At 52.0% G+C, this 14,927-nt stretch overlaps 1 protein-coding gene across 1 annotated transcript; it reads right to left on the reverse strand.

The window, feature by feature from the left end:
* Nucleotides 1-690: 690 nt before the first annotated feature.
* On the reverse strand, nucleotides 691-14,676 carry Tgfb1 (transforming growth factor beta 1). Its single transcript, XM_004872993.4, has 7 exons — nucleotides 13,446-14,676; nucleotides 10,204-10,364; nucleotides 8,636-8,753; nucleotides 6,870-6,947; nucleotides 6,513-6,660; nucleotides 1,227-1,380; nucleotides 691-967 (listed from the first exon to the last, which is right to left on the reverse strand). Exons 1-7 carry the CDS (start codon nucleotides 13,798-13,800, stop codon nucleotides 809-811), a joined length of 1,173 nt encoding a protein of 390 aa, XP_004873050.1. The 5' UTR covers nucleotides 13,801-14,676; the 3' UTR covers nucleotides 691-808.
* Nucleotides 14,677-14,927: the final 251 nt, after the last annotated feature.

Raw genomic sequence — 14,927 nt, forward strand, 5'->3', positions numbered from 1 at the left:
AAACAACACACCTGGCATGCAGAATAGTTATTACCCTCTGGCCTGGGAGTGTTCAGGTCCCAACACCCTTCCATGGCTCCCACTATTCCAATTAGGCTGGTCTCTTTCCTCACTATAGTAAACCCCAACTTGGTCATCACTTCCAATCTTTGCTTTGCTCCTTCTCCAACCCCACTCCAGTTCTCCCTTAGGGCTGGCTTCTTGGCTTAAATGACACTTCCTTATAGATGCCCTCCATCCTCCCCAAAGCCTCTCTTCTCACTCCTCCTGGTTTATTGTCAACATCACTTACCACAGAACCATTAGTTTTGGCCGTCTATCTCCCCAGCCCAGAAAGTCAGTTCCTGGTGGACAGGAACTACTTCCTTCATCTCTCCAGGCTTCCATTTCAATCCCTGTGAAAAGGGTGTTATCAGAGTCCCTGTGTCTCAGTGTTGCTGTGCTTTAATTAGTTCCTTAATATAAGGCACTGTAAACAGTACTCAGACTGCCAGATAAATAAGAGGCTCACCACTTAGTCTCTGCCCCTCCAGAAGCCCTCCAAACGCATGTGCTCAGTGTTTGTGATTTGGGCAAATTAAGGGTAGAGGGAGAGGAGGAGGCAGAGGGAGAAAGATGTCAAGGAAGAGGCATAGGGGAAGCAATGTCAAAGAGGGAGACTCAGGTACCCAATGACCAGGAGACACGCAATACTCTTTCACCTTTAATTAGCCCCCCAGGTGAGCTTGGGGCACAGGTGTCCTTAAATACAGCCCCTGGGCAGGGGCGGGGCCGGACCTGCCGGGGCGGGGCGGGAGTGGGCGGGGCCTCAGCTGCATTTGCAGGAGCGCACGATCATGTTGGACAGCTGCTCCACCTTGGCTTTGCGGCCCACGTAGTACACGATGGGCAGCGGCTCCAGTGCCTGCGGCACGCAGCAGGGCGCCGCCGACGCCCCCGGGTTGTGCTGGTTGTACAGGGCCAGGACCTGAGGGAAGGCCAGATGGGTCAGGGGCCGGTCAGGAGCTGGCTGCAGGTGGCGGGGGGAGCCTCCCCACAGACCTCGGCTGCTGGCTGGCCCGTCCCCATCCTGGCCAGTCTCTCCCCATCTCTGTCTCTCCCTTTCCCTGTCTGTCTGGCGCTATCCTGTCTCCCCCCACCTCTCCGTCTCTCTCCCTATCCTGCCGACACATCTCTTGACTTTATCTTCTTGGTGCCAGCTCCCCCCAGCCCGGGGCCAGACGCACCTTGCTGTACTGTGTGTCCAGGCTCCAAATGTAGGGACAGGGCCCTAGGCAGAAGTTGGCGTGGTAGCCCTTGGGCTCGTGGATCCACTTCCATCCCAGGTCCTTGCGGAAGTCAATGTAGAGCTGCCGAACACAGCAGTTCTTCTCCGTGGAGCTGCAAGCAGAAGCCCGGTCAGGAGCAGGGAAGCTGGCAGCCTGTGTCACCCTAGGCTGCCCCCACCTCCACCTGTCTCCCTCGCACCCCCATGATAAGAATACAGTAATAGTAATAATGATTGCTAACAACTATAAAGCACCTCCTCTCCCAAACACTGTGCTACTAAGAGCATCATAATAAACATTATCTCACACAGTATTCAAAACAAGTCTGTAAGAAGCCAAATGACCACCCACAGGCAAAGACTGAAAAACCTCATGGCACATCCACACATGAAACATTAAAAAATAAAATGCAGCTCCAGGTGTACTGACATGCTCTATTTGTGCAACAAATGCTTACTGAACTACTACAGTGCACCAGGCTGGGCTGTACCCCTGGGGAAAGAACATAAACAAAACAGAAATCCCAGCTTTGCAGGGCTACAGCCTATTACACTACTCCCCTGTTCTAAGCATGGCTTCATCACATTCAGCCAGTGCCCAGGAGTAAGTCCTCTCCAGAGCCACAAGGTGCTACCCAATCTAGCAGCCTCAATGCCCTCTCTCACCCACTCCAGCCACACTGGCTTCCTGTCTGTTCCTCAAATACAGCCGTGTCTCAGGGCCTTTGCACTTGCTGTTTCCTCTGCCGGGACTGTTTTTCCCAAGATACCCACTCTGACTTGTTCCTTCATTTAAATCTTGGCGAAAATGTCCACCACTCCTGAAACAGTGCCTGGCATACAGTAGGTGCTCAATAAGTATCAGTTGCAAAAACATCACTTCCACAGAGACCTTCCTCACTCATCCTGCCTAGACTACTAATCCAAATGACTGTTAATTTCATTCAGTACAACATGGCATTGCAAATGAAAATGTCCATTTTTGAAGTAGAGAACAGTCCTCATAACTTGAAGCTGCCAAGAGTTCAGACTATCATTATATTATTTTTCCTGCTTTTGTTTACACTTAAAATTGTCCATAATAAAATAACTTTAATCACAATAGGAAAAATAAGTAGTTCTCAATATCCATTTCTTTCTCTTTCCTCTGATTTCTTTTCCTTTGTATCCCCACTGATTATTTTATTGTCTTCCTCTAACCATGGGAAATTTTTTGTTTGTTTGTTTGTTTTTGGTACCAGGGATTGAACTCAGGACCTTGCACTTGCAAGGCAGGCAAGGCACCACTGAGCTAAATCCCTGGCCCCAGCATGGGAAGTTTTGACTGTTTTGTTTTCTGAACTATCCCTCCAGCTTGCTCCAGTAGGCGCTCTGCAAATGTTGAATGTTGAATGTGTAAGTTAACTTAATACATTACTTATTTTGGAGACAGGGTCTATATTACAGGTGTGCCCACTGCACCCCATGCTTTCAACTTGCTTTTTTAAAAAAATGTAATATAGGACCAGGATTTAGCTCAGAGGTGCTACGTCTGCCTCGTAACCACAAGGTCCTGAGTTCAATCCCTGGTACCAAGAGAAAAAAAAGTAATATATGCTGGCTGTGGTGGCACATGTCTGTAATTCTACCACTCAGGAGGTTGAGGCAGGAAGATTACAAGTTTGAGGCCAGCCTGGGCAACACAGAGATCTGGTCTCAAAAGAATAAATAAAATAAAATAAAACAAAACAAAACAAGTTAAAGAATAGTGCTGTATAAGACTCTACCATTCTGGACTCAAGATCTCCCAGGCTCAAACCCAAAGGTTAGTTCTCCTCAGTCTAGGCTCAGCCTCTGACTGCCTAAAAGGAATAAGATGCTATATGCCAGCTCTGAGGGCTCTGACAAAAATGGGCAAGGAGCCAAGTAAAAAGGTTAATTGTGGAAGGCCAGGAGCACTATAAAACTGGGTTTATGGTACATGCCTGTAATCTTAGCACTCTAGGAGGCTGAGGCAGGAGGACTGCAAATGAGTCCAGCCTGAAGCAATTTAGCAACTTGGTAAGACCCTGTCTCTGGGCTGGGGATTTAGCTCAGTGGTTCCGCCGCCTGCCTCAAAAGCACAAGGACTGGAGTTCGATCCCCAGTACCAAAAAAAATAAAAAGACCCTGTCTCAAAAAATATGGGGGTGCCAGGAGAGATGTAGTTTAGTGCAAAAGGCTTGGGTTCAATCCCCAGAACCACAAGGGAAAAAAAATATGTGGCCATGTATAAGTGTGTCATGTGGAGGGCCGGGGATTTAGCTCAGTGGTTTCACTGCCTGCTGCACAAGCGCAAGGACCCGAGTTCGATCTCCGGTACCAAAATAAATAAATAAATAAATGTCATGTGGAGACTGCCTCTGGAAGGAGACCATAGGACCAAACAAAGTATATGCCTCTCCTGAGAGGAGAGGGGTCAAAGTGGAGGGTCTCTAAGTATCCTCTCTGGGATGGGTCTGTGTGCACTTAAACACCTATCCAAAAAGTAATTAAAAGAGAATTAATTGATTCCTTTCAACCAACACTAATAAACAGGTCGTTTTTTTTTCCTTCAAAGAATGAAGCAACTGTGCTTCAGAGAAAAGGGGAATGTGGCTCAATCACCCCTCGCTTGGTGGGGACAGGTTCACAGCCAACTCCAAGACCTCAGAGCCTGTGGTGCCCTCCTCTGCCCAGGGGGACGAGATGGGACAGACAGAAGAGGAAGTGGTAATGGCAAGGAGCCCCCCAGGGCAAGATAAGACCTTTCCAGGAGCCTCAGAACCCTGAAGGGGGATTTAGGAAACCTAGGTCCCTATGCACTCAGTCTGGTCCCTCCACTATTGGTTTGGCATCAGTTTCTCCTATCTGTTCAAAAAGGTGGAGGATTTTGGATCAAATAAGGTGCTGTTAACTTGAGGGCCAAAAAGCATCCTAATCAGTGGATTTCCTAATCAGTGGATGGGCTCAAGGAGAGTCTGGAGAGCTTCACTATCTGCACACATATGCACACATTTCTGAGGAAAAGGGTCCTGGCTTTCAGCTTTTCAGAGGGGAAGATCTGACTCACGAAAAGGGAAGAACCACTGTCCAGATTATCTCTGATTTCCAGTTCAGCTCTGGCTGAGGTTCTGGGTCCTAGGAATTTGAACAGCCTGTGATATTATTATCTCAGTCAGTGGTTCTCCACGTGGGGGTCCCTGGCTGCCAGAAGTAACATCATCTGGGAACTTGTAGAAAGTGCAAATTCCCAGACCCATGGGATCAGAAACCATGGGGCAGTGAGGCAGCAGCCTGTGGAACAGGCCCTCTGGATACACAAGGGCCTATGACATGGGAGGCCTGGGATTTGGTGTCCTTGGTTTTTTGTGGGGGGGGGTACCGGGGATCAAACTTAGAACCTTGCACTTGTGTGGCAGGCAGAGGCACCACTGAGCTAAATCCCGTGGCCTTGTTTCTGCAAGCCTCTTCTGCCTAGTCTATCAAGATCCAGCAAGAGCTAATCAGCCAAAAGAACCCATCTGGGGTCAGGCCCCAGCCAAGGCCCAAGGCTTCACATTTACCTTGGGTGCTGGAGACAGGGGTCAGGGAGGCTTCCTAGTAGAGTTGGTGTCTGAGCTGATGTAAAAACAACTTTTTGTAAGAGAACAGTTCACACAGAAACAGAGTATTGCATTATAGACTAAGTATCTCAGCAGGGTGTGGTGGCTCATCCCTGTAATCCCAGCACTCTGGGAAGCCGAGACAGGAGGATGGCAAGTTCAAGCCCAGCCTGGGCAACCTGGTGATACCCTGTCTCAAAAGAAAAAAATGTTTAAAGGGGTAGAAAAAGGAGTAGGGATGCAGCTCGATGGAAAGGCCCTGGGGGTTCAATCCCCAGTACCACCAATGATAACAAAAACAATAATCACATATAAAAAAATCAACAATGATTCCTTGATATAATCAAAATTTTTTTGGTACTGGGAATCAAACTCAGGACCTCGCGCTTTCAAGACAGGCACTGCGCCACTGAGCTAAATCCCTGGCCCCTCAACTGTCTTATAAACATCTCTTTTGTTTGTTTGATTGGTTTTTGAGGCAGAGCTTCACTACTTTGCTCAGAATGGTCTTGAATTTCTGGGGTTCAGAGTAGTTGGGACTACAAGTACGTGCTTGATGTCTTTTTTAGCCTGTGTAAATAAAAATCTACATATGGTCTACACATTGCAACTGGTTAATGTGGCTCTCAGCATTCTTTTTTTTTTTTTTTTTGGTACCGGGGATCGAACTCTGGACCTTGTGCTTGTGAGGCACGCAGTGGAACCACTGAGCTAAATCCCCGGCCCGTCTCAGCATTCTTTTAAAAGTCAACAGAACTACAGAACCACCTCTCTGCATTCCCCCTCACTTTGCAATGTGTTTGTTGCAGAAACTGGGTCAGGTTTCCCACCATCCGGATTTTGCTGACTGTGTCACTGCGGTGTGGCTGAACAAGTTCCACTGTCCCACTATTTCTGGGAACTTGGAGTTAAAGTTCTGATCAAATTCAAGTTGGATTTTTGGGGGGAAAGATTTCCAAGGTGACGCTGTGTCCCTCCCCAAGGCGGGTCCCCAGGCAGGCTGCCTCTCTCTCTGTAACTTGTTGGTGCTCAGGACCTCAATCTGTGAGTTCAGAGAGAGTTCCAGGGTGAGGGTGGTTAGGATCCAGGAAGCAGGACTGACTGTCCAGTGAGTCAATGCCCAGAAACACCACGAAGATATTTTAAGCAGGGGAGGGACAAGGTCAGATTATCATTCTAACTTCACAACATTCTAGCTCTGAATTTCAACTTTCTAGGAATCCAACATTTCAACTTTCCTAGATTATAATACTGCAGCTTCTTAAGATTCTAACATTTTTCCAACAATGAATTCCAACTCTTGATGTCTAACATTCCAAGTCTCTGATTCCAACACTCCAGCAAGAAAGCAACCTGAGGGCCGGGGATTTAGCTCAGTGGTTCCACCACCTCCCTTGAAAGCACAAGGACCTGAGTTTGATCTCCAGTACCAAAAAAAAAAAAGAAAGCAACCTGATCTCCACATTATAGGACTCCCACTGCCCACATCCCAGCACTCTAGGACCTCATCCCCAAGCCCTCCAGACTAAAGGAGATGCTCTTCCCAGGCACAGCACCAGTCAAGCATCCACCCTGAGTGCCTGGGCAGCAGACGAGTCAAGCCTCCAGCTGGTAAGACCTCTGTCGAAAGCTGCAAAGCTCACCTGAAGCAGTAGTTTGTGTCCAGGGCTCGGCGGTGTCGGGAGCTGTGCAGGTGCTGGGCCCTCTCCAGTGGGGTGGCCATGAGGAGCAGGAAGGGGCGGTTCATTCCATGAATGGCCCCCAGGTCACCCCGGCGTTTAGGACCGATCCCTGCTTAGGTTTGGGAGTCAGGGTGGAGGACATACACATTCTCAGAAGGAGAAGTCAGGGGGGGGGGGGGCAAATGAGATCTCTCTCTCTCTCTCTCTCTCTCTCTCTCTCTCTCTCTCTCTCTCTCTCTCTCACACACACACACACACACATACACACACACACAGATCATTCCTGGGCATGGGGCCCAGCAGGGAATTTGGCCTCACCGTTGATGTCCACTCGGAGTGTGTTATCTTTGCTGTCACAGGAGCAGTGAGCACTGAAGCGAAAGCCCTGTAATTCCTCTGTGGGAGGGGACACAGGGAAGCCAGACAGAGTATCTCACCCAGCCCCAAGGGCTGCAGCAGGAAGGAACAAACCCAGAGGCTCCTTCCTGCTCACCCCCACACCCCTGCTCTGCCCTCGCTGCAGCGCTCTTGCTCCAGTTGTGTGCCCATGCCTCCTCTTCCTTCAGGTCTCAGCCCAAACGTCACTTCCTCAGAGAGGCCTGTCAGAATGTACACCCACTCCACTAGGATATCACTTTGCTTTCTCCAGAGCATGCACCCTTTCTTACATCTGTGTTTGGCTATTTATTTCTCTCATTGTTCTGGGTAGAGAGCAGGATGCACCGAGGCAGGCATCCTTGTTTTTCTTGTTCCCCATTGGGCCTGGCCTACAGTCACACAAACACCTATTAAGTACCCAGTGCCAGGTCCCACTCTAAATTCTATATGTGTCACCTCCTTTAATCTTCAAACTCCCCCATTTTACAGACCAGGAAGCTAAGGCACACAGAGAGGAACTGATCTGCCCAATGTCACACAGGTGCCCAAGGTCAGGTAGAGGTGTACATCTAACCCCAGGTACTTTCCACACTGCAGGTGTAACATGTTTCCTGAATGCATACATAAATAATGTTATCTAAGCTTCTACTGTGCACTACAATCTATGCTACATGCTTCAGACTCAGCAGGGACCAAGACAAACAAGATCCAGGCCTTTGTCAAATGCCCCAGGACACCCCTTCTAGCATCTACCTGCTCCCTCATCTTTTCACCTAGCCAAACTATTACACATTCCGTGAATCTCAACACAATCACCCTCATTCATCTTAGAGGCCTCCCGGGCTTGAGTTCCTTCTCTGGGCTCCACAGCAGTTGGGATTTCCACATCCCAGCACACCCCTTGCCTGTGCCTCCCTGTTCCCCTTCCAGACTTGACCATTCTGGGGCATTATGGCCTGATAGAGCCTTGGTAAGACCTCTTGGGTATCCAAAAGGGACTGTGGATCTTGTGAGGACAAGACCCCAGGTGGTCTTGGTTACCACTGTGTCCCTCACACCACCCAGCACACGGCCCGGGAACACAGCAGAAGCCTTTTGATATTTACTGAATGAGTGCAGGAATGAGAAGGTGAGAAAGAGGGAATATTCATGCACTGTGGACTTTGCCAGGAACAGGACAGACACAGTCTTCTCCTAGGCAGATAAAATGTGTCAGGCTCTCCCTGACCTCAAGGCCTTTGCACAAAATACTCCTGCCTCTACTTCATTTCCAGCCTGGCTCTCTCATCTCACAAACATCAGCCGAGGCATCCCTTCCCCTAAGAAGCCCTCTGGCTCCAGGCTGGGTTAAATACCTCCTTCGATCTCCCCATCCCAGCCCTGACACTCTGGGCCTTCACCAGCAAGCTACAGGTCTGTTCCTGATCCATCCACCCAGGGAACCCTGAACTCCATGAGGGCAAGCATGAGATTGTTTTGGTCACTGCTGTGTCCCCGGCATCACCCAACACAGGCCAGGCCAGAGAGAAGAATTCAAGAAATGGACTAACCATTCATCAGTTAATCACTCAGGAGTAAACATCAGGGAAGTGGGCCAAGCTCAGCTCTTTAGCATCAACATTTAGTGGGTGGTGCTAGGCACGGTGACCCCAGGACAAACAATAGGGCTACTTCCACTGAGAAACAGGCGGGGCAGCAATCCTTACCTCTTTGGATCAGCCACTGCCGAACAACTCCAGTGACATCAAAGGACAGCCACTCCGGTGTATCACTGGGGGTCAGGAGCCGGTTGCTGAGGTAGCGCCAGGAATTGTTGCTGTATTTCTGAAGGTCAAATGGGAAGAAAGATGGTGGACAAGGTGCCATCATGTCATAACCCCCACATACACTAACTACACTCCCATTCTGTCTGCTCCCCAAACAGGTTTCCAGACAGTCCCCAAACACTAGCCTTCTAGATATCACTCTGTGGGACCACACAGGCTCCACCCTTGCCTACAGCACCTTTGGAGAAGAGAGGAGAGACCCTCCAGCTCGCGTCAAGGCAGCCACCTCATCCTTTGCCTGTGATGCTCTGTGGGGCTGCAGACACTTTTTCCCATCTGGGCCTCAGTTTTCTCCCTGGTAGAATGCTAGGCTCCTTGCAGCTTGGACAGCCCATAATGCTAAGTCACTAACATTCTTGGGTTTGCTGAGTGCATTTGACACCCTGGATTCAAGTGTCAAATTTCTAAGGGTTTATGTTAGAAGTCATTTCCTAACTCTAGTGTTTGATAGAATCCCAAGAATGACACACATAACAAACCTGAATAGTTCTAGAACACTACCTATCTACAAACCAAGAATCAGACAAGCACTGCCCCTAGATGCCGTGTAGAACGATCCCTGGGGCTGTATGTAATACATCAGAGGCCACCACATACTAAGCATTTCCTAGGTTTCAAGAAGCTAACATTAGACAAAGAGTTCTCATTGAGAGTCTGACATCTGTCATCCTGTGTCTAAGGTTCCATATGACATGAATTCTAGATCACAGACGTTCTAGAGCCTCCAGCCCTCTTTGAGGCCTCAATGTTCTTGGAGACTCCATCTTCTGGAGCATAGTAGTCCTCCATAAGAACTTTCTGGAAATGTTATTATTTGGTTCTAGAGTCTCTCAGCCTTTCTAGAGATTCCAACTCTGAACAGTGTTTACCTCTCTCTCTCTTTCTCTCTTTCTCTCCCACCCCCCTCAGGGGATGAAACTCAAGGCCTCACACATGCTAGGTTAGTGTTCTAAGTCACCTACCACTAGGCTATACCTCCAACCTGTCCTGCATTCATTTTGTTTTATTTTGTTTTTTTGGTACCGGGGATCAAACTTGGGTCCTTGCGCTTTCGAGGCAGGCAGTAGAACCACTGAGCTAAATCCCTAGCCCTTGTTTTGTTTTTTTTGGTACCAGGGATCGAACTTAGGACCTTGAACTTGTGAGGCAGGCGGTGAAACCACTGAGCTAAATCCCCGGCCCTCGTCCTGCATTCTTAAAAAATCCAACTCCTAAATTAAAAAATAAAAAATAAAAAATCCAACTCCTGAAAAATAAAAATCCAACTCCTAAGATCTCCCTTCAAGAATCTGAACATTTTAAAGTCCCCTAGGATTCTGCAGTTCATGCTCCTCAGTCCTTTAGGGACCATTATGGTAAACCCTGCAGCCAGCAGCCTTCTGAGCAGCCCACCTGGCCAGAGCTCAGCCTTTTGGCCAGCGCCCCACCGCTCAGGGTCACGGCCTTACTTGGTACAGTTCCACGTGTTGCTCCACACTTAACTTGAGTCTCTGCATACGCAGCTCTGCCCGCGACAACAACAGAGGGTCAGGCACAGCTTCCCGGATCTCTGATGTGTTGAAGAACATATATACACTGTGTGCAACAGTCTCGATGCTTTTATAGATATCTAGTTGCAAAGAACAGAAAGCAAGCGTATCAGGGGTTTGGAAGGGCCTGGGAAGCAGGTGCACCCCAAGTCTAGGTAAGTGGACTCTGGAGCTGAGAACTCTGGGATGGAGTTCCACCCTGATACTGTTTAGCTCTGAGATCCCTCCAGGTTTGCTTCCTCCTCTGTAGGACCAGCCCTTCTACCTTCTCTCTCATAAAGCATCATTGATCAAATGTACATCTAGCAAGTGGCTGTCCCCAAAGGGGGCTGCTCTGTTTGCTCAGGGTTTCCTAGAGCTTAGACTTAGTGCCTGAAATGCAAATTAAATTACAGAGTAAGGGACAAGAGCATGGGCTTTAGGATAAGAGAGTGTGTCTGTTGCATCTCTGCTGTGTGACATTGGGCAGTTCACACCCCTTCTCTGTACCTCAGTTTCCTGCTATTCTTTGAAAAACATCAATAACATCAAGCTGCCTGATCCAACCCAGGCTTTCCGAACTGAAAAACTGGTAACTGTAGCAAGTGAATTCCTTTGTCTGAGCCAGAGCTTCAGCTATAAAACAGTTCCCAATTCCAGGATTACAGGAGCAAATGAGTGAGAATGAAGATGCACAACTGGCCATCTGATGCAGCCCACACAGACCAGTCACTCATATTGTCTGTGTTAAAGAGTGTCATTTGCCAGATGCTATTCAAAACACTTTACAAAGAAACCTCACAAAGGTTTCTTCCTCACCAGGAAGAGATACTATCATATCCATTTAATAGATGGAGAAACTAATTTGTCCCAAGGTCATATAGCTACAAAGTGGTAGAGTGGGATTATTTATTTATTTATGTTTGTTCTTTGAGACAGGGTCTTACTTTGTAGTGCAGGCTGGCCTTGAACTCACTATGTAGTCTAGATTGGCCTTGAATTCTAGCAATCCTCCTGCCTCAGCCTCCCAAGTGCTGGGATTACAGGCTTGCACCACCATGCCTGGCAGCGGAGTGAGATTAAGCAGTCTCATACCAGAGACTGCTCTTAACACCTAAACTATGTTACCTTCTTGTGATGGTTATTAATTGCTTACATTAATCATTATTGTTACATTATTGTGATCATTATTAATTGCTTCCTCTCTTAACTCCCTTTCCCATCCAGTTAGAGAAGGTTAAATTGGTTTAGGTTTGAATGACTGCAGTGGGTGTGGAGGTGTTAAAAAGCAGTTGGGGACAAAGGGGCAGGCTGTGAACTCCTAGACCATCAAGTGCAGAGAAATCTGATGAAGGAATGAGGAAACCCCTTCCTGTGGTCCCTAACCCTCATACCCCCAACCCCAGCCCTGTTCTTGTCCCATCCCTTACTCAGTAAACCCCAAGGGAAAGGCAAAGCCTCTGGGAGGAGTGGCGGACAGGGAAGAGAAATGGGGACAGAGTCACGGGAGGGAGATGTGGAGAAGAAAGAGAGAAGAGATGGGGGGACAAACACTGGGACACAGAGAGAGACAAGGGGGGTGCGGACGAAAAAGAAACAGGAGAGAAGGAAAAGATGGAAGGTGATGTTCAAATCAGGTCGGGGTCACCAAAGGAAAAAAAAAAAGTATGGAAGATGAGGCACATGCAAGATGAGACACATATGGGTTTGGGGGAGAAATAAAGACAGTCTCTGGGGAGAAAAAAGGCAGCCTTTTCCTTACAGAGAAGGCCACACTGAGAAGCAGGTGGGGAGGGGGCATAGTTTGGCCAAGCCACAAAAACAGGGAGCAGGAATGGGCGGAGAAGCCAAAACCCAACGCCCAAGGGAGAAATTAAAACCTTAGGGACTGCCGCGGACTCTCGAGGCCCCGCAGGGTGCCTGGGTCCCGCCTGGGCCCTCGCGTGGGCGCAGACGGGGCGGACCCAGGAGTAACCCCGCCCGGTGTTGGGGTGAGAAGGGCGGGAGGCGACGCAGCCAGAGGGCGGGGACCAGACCTGCCTAGTCTCGCCCCAGGCTCCTCGCGCGATCCCCGCCCCCCCCCGGGGGGGGCAAGAGAAGCGAAGGGAGGAGGGCGAGGCCACCGGACGCTGGGGTTTCCCCAGCCTCCCCAAGAGGAACTGAGACTTCAAGGTCTCGACTGCCAGTGTTCAGCTCTACCCGGCCCTCCTGACCCCTCTGGAAGCCTAACCCCCCCAACGCCCAGCGCATGGCACCCACGTGGGGTTTTCTCACCTCAGCCTTGCAGCATCGCCCCTCACCCAGGGCATGATCACCCACTCACTCAACTCACTCCCATCCCAGGCTGCGGCGAGCGTGTGTCGCGAGTCTATCTTTCCCACGCCTGTCTCCCTTTTCTGAAACTCCCGTCCCAGGACCCAGTATTCTAGATTTCCTGGGGGCTCGCTTCCTCCGCGGCACTCTGCGCTATCTCCCTCCTTGCCGTCTCCCCGCGCATCCCGGGCTCTTCAACAGCACCACCACCCCTTCTCCGCTCCTCTGCCGCTACCTTCCTCCTCACAACGACTTTGCCTCTCTCTCCCCCGGCATCTATCACACCACCCCACGGTCGCTCTCTCCACGAACCCCCCTATCCCGCGTGGTCCCGGCGCTCTCTGGAAGTGAGTCCTCTGCACTTTCCCTGCCACTTCTGTGGTTCGCTTCACCTAGTTTTTCTACCCTCGAATCTTCACCTCAGGACCCCCTGAGCTCTGGGTCAGCTTTCCCCATTGCCTCTCCTTTCCCAAATGCTGGGGTCTCCACTTTTCCCCAATCAGCTCCCCTCTCTGAAGAAGAGATCCCCGCATTCTAGCGCGCCCTGAAATGGGGAGCCTGTTTCTACTCGCCCTCCTCCATTGCTTCTGTCCTTTTAGGGGACTCGCCCCAAGATCCCGCATGCCCGTTGCCTTCTAGAAGTGGTCCACTTCGCTTGCTATCTCCCCCTTTCCAAGACCAGACAGCTGGGGGGTAGGGTTCAGCGCCATCCTCTTTGGGACACCACCCCTCCAACACACGCTCCTGGAGACCCCAGGGGTCCCCTTCCTCCAGCCAGTTTTTTCAGCCAGTAATTTCCTCCCCGTGACCCCTGCACTCCGGCGCCCCCTGGGGGCCCCCTCCCGGGTCCCCAGCCCCTCCGAGCTCACTGTGGTTGTTCTCCACCATTAGCACGCGGGTGACCTCCTTGGCATAGTAGTCCGGCTCGGGCTCGGGTTCCGACTCGGCGCTCTCCCCGGCCACCCGGTCGCGGGTGCTGTTGTACAGGGCGAGCACGGCCTCGGGCAGCGGGCCGGGCGGTACCTCCCCCTGGCTGGGGGGGCTGGCGAGCCGTAATTTGGACAGGATCTGGCCGCGGATGGCCTCGATGCGCTTCCGCTTCACCAGCTCCATATCGATGGTCTTGCAGGTGGACAGACCCGCAGCTGGCCGGCCAGGCGTCAGCACCAGTAGCCACAGTAGCGGTAGCAGAAGCGGCAGCAGCCGCAGCCGGAAGGGCGGCATGGGGGAGACGGCGACCCCCGGCACCGCCGAGAGCGTGAACCGTGCAGAGGTGGGATGGGGAGGCCCCGCCCCTGCAGGGGCTACGGGTCTCCCGGGGAAAGGTAGGAGGGTCTCGGGGGGAAACTGAGTCCTTCGGGGAGAACGAAGCAGGAGTCGTTTGGAGGCACGGACACGGGGTGTCTCAGTGTCCCACGGAAAAAAATCGAGGTGGGTGAGATCTGGTACCAGAAGGTGGGTGGTCTTGAATAGGGGAGCTGTGGCAGGTCTGAGAGAGATCCGTCGCCCGGAGGAGAGAGGGTCCTAGGTTGCGCGGGGGCTCGGGAGAAGGGTGGGGGGAGGGTGGCGTGCAGGGGCTTGCGCCCCAGGTGTGTGTGTGGGGGGGTGAAGTCTTCGCGGGAGGCGGGGTTTGCCGCTCCTGAGGGCTGGTCCGGAATGGGGACGCCAGGGGGACGCCGTGTCGGGGCCAGGGAAGGAGCCTGCGTCCGAGGCGGTGAGCCGGGGCGGTCTGGAGTTCGCAGGTCCTGCCTCCTCGTGGGGCAGCGCTGCGCCAAGCGTCCCCGCGTCTCCGGCTCCCAGCGGCAGCGGAAAAGTCTCAAAACTTTTTTTCCTCTTCTCCCAACCAGCTCGTCCCTCCTCCCGCTCCACCTCCCCTCCTCCCCGCAGTGGCGGCGGCGGCTCGTCTCTGACTCTGGGGCCTCGGGCTGCTCCTCGAGGCTCCCTCCTCCGCTCCGGGAGGAGGCCGGCCCCGCGGGCGGCTCAGAGCCGGGGGTGCCCCGGAGGGGGCGTCCCCCTGCCCCGGCCGGGGGCCTCGCGGTCTGGTGGATCCGCGCGGGAGGAGGGAGGGGGACGGCCAGGGGCGCGAAGGGCGGCGGTGGCAGGGACCGGCTGGTTGGAGGGGGTTTTGAAGCCGCCCCGGCCCCACCCAGGAAGCGCGCGGGGCGGGGGCAGCCCCAAGGGGAGGGCATGGGGGGGCCACGGTCCTCATCTCGCGTGGGCGGGCTCCGAGGGGGGTCCCTTCAGCGCTGCGGGAGGGGGCGGACACCCCGGCTCCGCCCCACGGACAGGGTGCTGCCTCCTGGCGGCCGAGCCCTACCAAAGCCCATGACAGAGATGGATTGGGGCTTTGG

The sequence above is a fragment of the Heterocephalus glaber genome, unplaced genomic scaffold, assembly GCF_053883595.1.
Source record: "Heterocephalus glaber isolate CG9 unplaced genomic scaffold, H.glaber_assembly_v1.0 deba00001744, whole genome shotgun sequence".
Taxonomy (NCBI): domain Eukaryota; kingdom Metazoa; phylum Chordata; class Mammalia; order Rodentia; family Bathyergidae; genus Heterocephalus; species Heterocephalus glaber.

What these genes read in the sequence shown, in the direction of transcription:
- Tgfb1 (XM_004872993.4), bottom strand. Translation starts at nt 13,800, where the DNA reads ATGCCGCCCTTCCGGCTGCGGCTGCTGCCGCTTCTGCTACCGCTACTG. An exon ending in AACACGTGGAACTGTACCAA is followed by an intron (nt 8,754 to 10,203) that starts GTAAGGCCGTGA and finishes TTTGACCTTCAG; the next exon opens with AAATACAGCAACAATTCCTG. An exon ending in GCAGTGGCTGATCCAAAGAG is followed by an intron (nt 6,948 to 8,635) that starts GTAAGGATTGCT and finishes CCCCTCCCACAG; the next exon opens with AGGAATTACAGGGCTTTCGC.